Below are 5,550 nucleotides of genomic sequence, written 5' to 3'. Positions count from 1 at the left end.
GAGGATATCCAAGAAACTAGATTCTCCTTGGTTGTCTCAACCCCAAGTGTATAAGAGGCTGACTCTCAACGGTCGCAGAGAAGCGCTCCATCCTCAGAATTTTTCTTCCTTGGCCTCCGAAAAGGCGGGTTTGTTTCCCCATCGAGTCCTCAACCAAAGTCTTCCCGAGCGATGAAGGTCGGACCGGGTCGGTGATAAGATGGTCTTCTTAGCTTCCCCCCCCCTGTTCCTGGAGGTTCTAGCTTACTCTCTAGGGAAGACCCATCCTCCGGGAAAAAGTGGGAGGGGGGGGGGCAGGGGGACTGGGGAAATTAAGGCTGATCACGCATGCGCTTTAGAGATTGTCTTGCGCAGAATTTAATTTATTGAAGTTTTAAGACAGTTTGACAAGATTCCCCATTGGAGCAGACCAGGAGAGAGATCGATTTTTCTCCGGACATCTTGTTTCAAAATTTCATTCAAACTCATTTTTTAAATTTAGAACATAATCCTTTTCAGATTTTTATCTTTAGTAACAAGGCTTTTACATAAAATATCTTCAGGCATTTTTCTTCTTCATATATCGCTAAATAATTTAGAAAAGTAATATAATTGAGCCTATTTTCTGGTATTTCATAGTTTCTTTTTATAAATAAAAATGTATCACGTACTATTATGTCTTTCAATACCATTAGTTATTTAAAATAATTTTTAGATTACATTATATTTTTATAAACATTCATTCATTCACATAAATGAGCCTTTTTATTTTTTTCTTGACAATTATTATTTTTAGCTGTTGCTCTTCAAGTCCCCATTTTTCTCTGTTTTCAAAAAAAATATTTTTCCTGGATTTTTCGGTTTAAATTCGCGCATTTTCAGAAAAAAATATCGACATTCTTCCCAGATAAAATGTTTCAACTTTTAATGACCATAAACCTTCCCTAGCGTCGTGTGAGTAGACACAAAAAGATTGGGCCCGATCGGTTCAGCCGTTTTGACGTTTATTAGACGCAAAGCTTAATTTTAATCAAACTTTTTTGAATTATTTTTTGTATACAATACCAATTATATTTGGAAGAAAGAAAAATATTAAATATTTATTTATAAAAAAAACTTAAAAACAATTTGAATGTTTACAAAAAACTAAGATTATTATCAAATCAATAAATTTCTTTTCTTGCAGAAGACCCAGATAACCTCAAGGAGTGCAACTATAGATCCTAGAACTAGTCCTAGAAGAAGAACTAGAAATATCCCTCCTAGATTATGTAAGGTTAGTTTACTAACTCCTCCAGATGACTCCTCCTCTAAACACAACCCTCCTCCTCTCTCCTCTCTCCACCACTTCTCCTTCAACCTCTCCAGTACTCCGTCCTGTCTCAACCTGATGATAGCACTACTAATCCTGGACCGGAGATGGGAACCCTTTCTCATTGCAACCCCGTAGCTTTTAGAATCCAGGTTTCCTCCAACCTTGGTTAGCTTACAGTTTCTCTCTATCTGGTATTCTATAGATGTGGATTCCATGAAGAATGCATATCCACCATTCTCCATGAGAACCTTATCTATCCCCTCCTGGTTAGATTTGACCAAACTGTCTCCCCAACTCTGCATTTTGCTCCACATCTTCTTATAGACCGGAGAATCAGACTCACTGAAGAATGAGAGAGTTGAACCCGACTCAATAGATCCGTATTTTAGGTCGGATTTGGCCAGATCTTGGACGGAGGAAATCGGAGAATCCATTCTCTCTATGGTAAGGAAAGCTGCAAGGTTCGCTGTGTAGGAGCTGATCATGATGAGGGTGAAGAACCACCAGAAGCTGGCGACGGTTCGGGTTGAGAATGCTCTGGGTAGGAAATCACACCCCTGCTGGACCCAGGAGGAAGCAGAAAACCAGAAACAATGTCTCAGAGATAGAAAAGGGCTCACCCCTTCAGATGAATCCAGCTCCGCAGTTTCTAACGGAGAAACTCTAGCAATCAAGAACAATGTAAGAGAGACGGAGATTCCTCCGACCAAAGTCAGGATCCAAACTTCTCCGGAGAGAGGTGTTATGAAGGAAAATATGTTTATTGACTTGGACGGAGAAGAGACGAATAGGATGGAAATCCCAAGATCCAGGAAGGGCATGGAGAAATCAACAACCTTTTCTCGTTGATAGTTGATTGTCAGATCAGCTATTGCAAGGTCTGCCTGTCCTTCCAAGATTTCTCCGATCATTCCGTTCCAGGATCCGTCTGGGTTCTCAGATCCGTATCCTGATACTACGTTGAGAGTGTAGTTGAACCCAACTATACTTGATATCTCGTTGATAAGGTCGATAGCAAACCCTTCATAGCTTGGAGATTTCTCTCCTTGATTCGTCATTGGTGTCATAGTGTAGGGAGAGCTTAGAATAGTTGCTACCACTAGCCGGCCTTCAATCTTTTCCGTATTCGGACTAAAAAACTCGGAAATCTCAATTTCCTTAGATCTGAGATATCCAGACTGCGGAGTCCAGATTCCGTTGGCGACAATCTTCCCAAACTGTGTTTCCGATACCTTTAAAGAAAATGAGGATCTTACTCCGGTTTCGTCCAGAGAAACCATCCCGCTTTCTCCGAGGAAACTCGTCCCTCTCATTTTCTCCAAGATCTTGTATCCGTCCTCCCAACCCGTGGAGTTTGTACAGGTTCTGGGTTGAGGATGAGTAAGCTGACCAGCCATGTTTAACGATGCTAAACTTTTAGATAAAATATCTAATCCGTCAACAAGCATCATATACTCCAGGTTGTACTTCTCCTCTGTATCTAGAGAAAGAAGAACTATCTCTGCTCCCAGAGAGTGAAATCTTTTAAGATGGGAAATATTAAAATGGAGACAAGGAAGAATTATCCGTTTTCGCCTTCCAAGGAGACCTCTGACGAGTAAAGTTTCTAGAAACTCTAATCCTTCCTCTTTGTTGCAGGACGCAAGAACAATATTTACTCTTTTCTCCTCTAGGTCAGGTGTGCTGGGCATATCGGAGAGTTTGATAAACTCTGTAGATCTCCGTCCTGAGGTTTCCCGGAATAGGTTCTCTAGAGAGAGAAGATCTGACCAATCCTCGTAAAACACAAGAGTATCCAGGTCCCCGGAGAGTAGGCTAGAGATCCCCGAACCAAGGGAGAGAGAACTTGGAGCAAGGTTGACAGAGAAAGATCCAGGTGCGAAATATCTAAACTGTACCGTCAGAAGAGGAACCCGAAGTACTTCAGCTGAAAAAAAATCATAATTTAAAATTCATAAAAGTTGTAAATGTTCAGCATTTTGTTTCCAATGAACTTTTAACCACAAAAAGCTGGTGAATTTCACGACGATTGAAAAAATTTGAAATCATTTATATTAGTTCGCCTCAAAGAAAAATGTTAGGGGGTGTAGGATAAATTTTGATTTAAAAAAGAATCTATTCGATGTTTCTGTAAACTTTAAGCTTATAAACTGATTTACCACTGTGTGTTTAGATGTGGTTAATTCTTTACCTCCTTCTTTTAAAGGGACTGTCGGCGTAACATCCCTTTCTAGAGTGTTCGATTTACAACAGTGCCCTTTAAACCAATAACTGATCTACAGAAACTTAGGTAATTATTGAAAACATTGTTTGAAATATGTTTTATATGTAAGAAATATTAATATTTATTTTCTAGAATTTTCTAGATTTTTCTAGAAATACTAAGTACGCTAGAGTAAAAACAAGTTTTACGGCAATTTGAACATTATTTTAGAGATAAACTCACTCAGTTTTCTATTCTCATTATTCAAAGGTTTAATAGGTACCGTTGTAAATCGGACATTCTCCTTATTGCATGGAGGGTCACTCTAAATTACGCTTATATAGTCCCTTTCAGGATTTGTGAAATCTTAAAAATTTCTCTAAATCTAAAATTAAAGAATAACGCTTTTTCACCTATGGATTGTAGGATGGGAAAAGCAGAACCGGGACGAAAAACAAGAATTCCTGAGACTCCAGCAGAGATAAGCTGACACACAGCTTCCAGGTTCCTTAAACTATCCCCTGGAGTAACCCGAACCTTGATGATCTCAAGCTGAACCCAGTTCTGGTTAGTTTGGAACCGGAGCAGGGTCTGATCAATCTCATTCTCCAGAGTAAACTCTGGGATGAGAAGCCCAACCTTGAAGATATTCCTGGTTTCATCTTCTCTCCGTCCTAGTTCAAGACGTTCTCCAGCTTCTGATCGTTGTCTCATCAATCATCAACATTTTAAAAATTTTAGATTTTTACATTTAACATTATTTAGATAAATGTTTATGCTTTTAGTTTATGATACTGCAGACATATATGGAAAAGAAAATGATATTTTTTCTCTATTCTAAACAGGAATTGTCGTTGTAATTTCAAAAATGCCAAATTCATATCGATATCCTTTAAACCTTTATCTGACTAATTATATTGTGGAAGATGTATACTTTTTTAGCTTGAAAAGTGCTTAATTCTAACAATTTCCAAATGTTTTCTTTATGACTATATCCGCAAGTCACTTTTATAGATTAGTCACAATTAAAATTAACCAATTTTAATAGTAGTCCTAAATATATCATTAATTTTTAATCAGAAAATGGTTTCAAGGGTAGTGTTGTAGATATGAGTGTCACTTGAAATAACATCTACAATCCCTTTAATACAAAGAAAAAGAATTTAAACAAAGATGAGACTAACCCTGAGATTTAGCTAAATAAAAACAGAGTATTTTTATCAAAAATATATTTAAAATCATTTTTAATTCATTATTTTCTGAAATATTTTAAATGCAAAACACGAGCGAGTCATGTCAGTGTGTGTGTGTGTGTGTAAATGTGCATGTGTGTAAAACCTATGCAGTTTTGCATCGAATGTGCAAATATTTAATTTAATGTGACGAACCCGGCTCAGGTCGAGGAGAAGAGAAATTTGCAAAACCAAAAAAATCCTGAAATTTTTCTCCCTGCACTCCATACCCAGCCAACCCCATTCATCTCAGGATAAAATATTCTTGCAAGAGAGATTATGCACGGAGTACTAAAAAAATATAAGAATGTATGAACGTTGATTAAAAGTCGTCTTTCTTAACGCAGCATTTAATCTAAAATCTTGAATTCTTGTTTTGCATCTTTAAATGGACTGTAAACATCAATGTCAAAGATTCTTTTATATTTGGCGTGTTTGATTCACAATGGTACCATTTAAACGATATATCCATGTTTTAAAACTAAAAATTGAGTGTTTTCAATATTAAGTTCTCTGTAACACCGACTTACGGATTTATGCTGCAGAAACAATTAAGGAAGTTTTTAAAATTTATAACTTTCAAGTCAATATTATTTTCCATAATGTTACTCAGAAAGAGGTTCAAAGGTAGCAGTTGTGAATCGTCCTTTTTACTTATTAAATTGGGGCTCACCTTAAAATACACACACAGTCCCTTTAAAACTTTACGCAATTTAGTTTTTTTAAAACCTAATTTTAAGAAATCAATTCTAGCTTTTAAATACAAAAAAATGATTTACTTTTCTTTCTAAATCAGGATCTTTTTGGTCAGCAAAACATCT

The 5,550-nt window shown here is 36.9% G+C and overlaps 1 protein-coding gene across 1 annotated transcript; it reads right to left on the bottom strand.

The window, feature by feature from the left end:
• Window positions 1–1,137: 1,137 nt before the first annotated feature.
• LOC111704980 (probable glutamate receptor) lies at window positions 1,138–4,314 on the bottom strand. The gene is made up of 2 exons (XM_023477391.1): window positions 3,911–4,314; window positions 1,138–3,221 (listed from the first exon to the last, which is right to left on the bottom strand). The coding sequence occupies exons 1-2, from the start codon at window positions 4,209–4,211 to the stop codon at window positions 1,138–1,140; spliced, it is 2,385 nt and encodes a 794-aa protein (XP_023333159.1). The 5' UTR covers window positions 4,212–4,314.
• Between the last annotated feature and the right edge of the window lie 1,236 nt (window positions 4,315–5,550).

Source organism: Eurytemora carolleeae, unplaced genomic scaffold (genome assembly GCF_000591075.1).
Source record: "Eurytemora carolleeae unplaced genomic scaffold, Eaff_2.0 scaffold605, whole genome shotgun sequence".
In the NCBI taxonomy this organism is placed as follows: Eukaryota; Metazoa; Arthropoda; class Copepoda; order Calanoida; family Temoridae; genus Eurytemora; species Eurytemora carolleeae.
The sequence above is the reverse complement of the archived record's forward strand: the minus strand, read 5'-3'. Positions and strand labels throughout refer to the sequence as shown.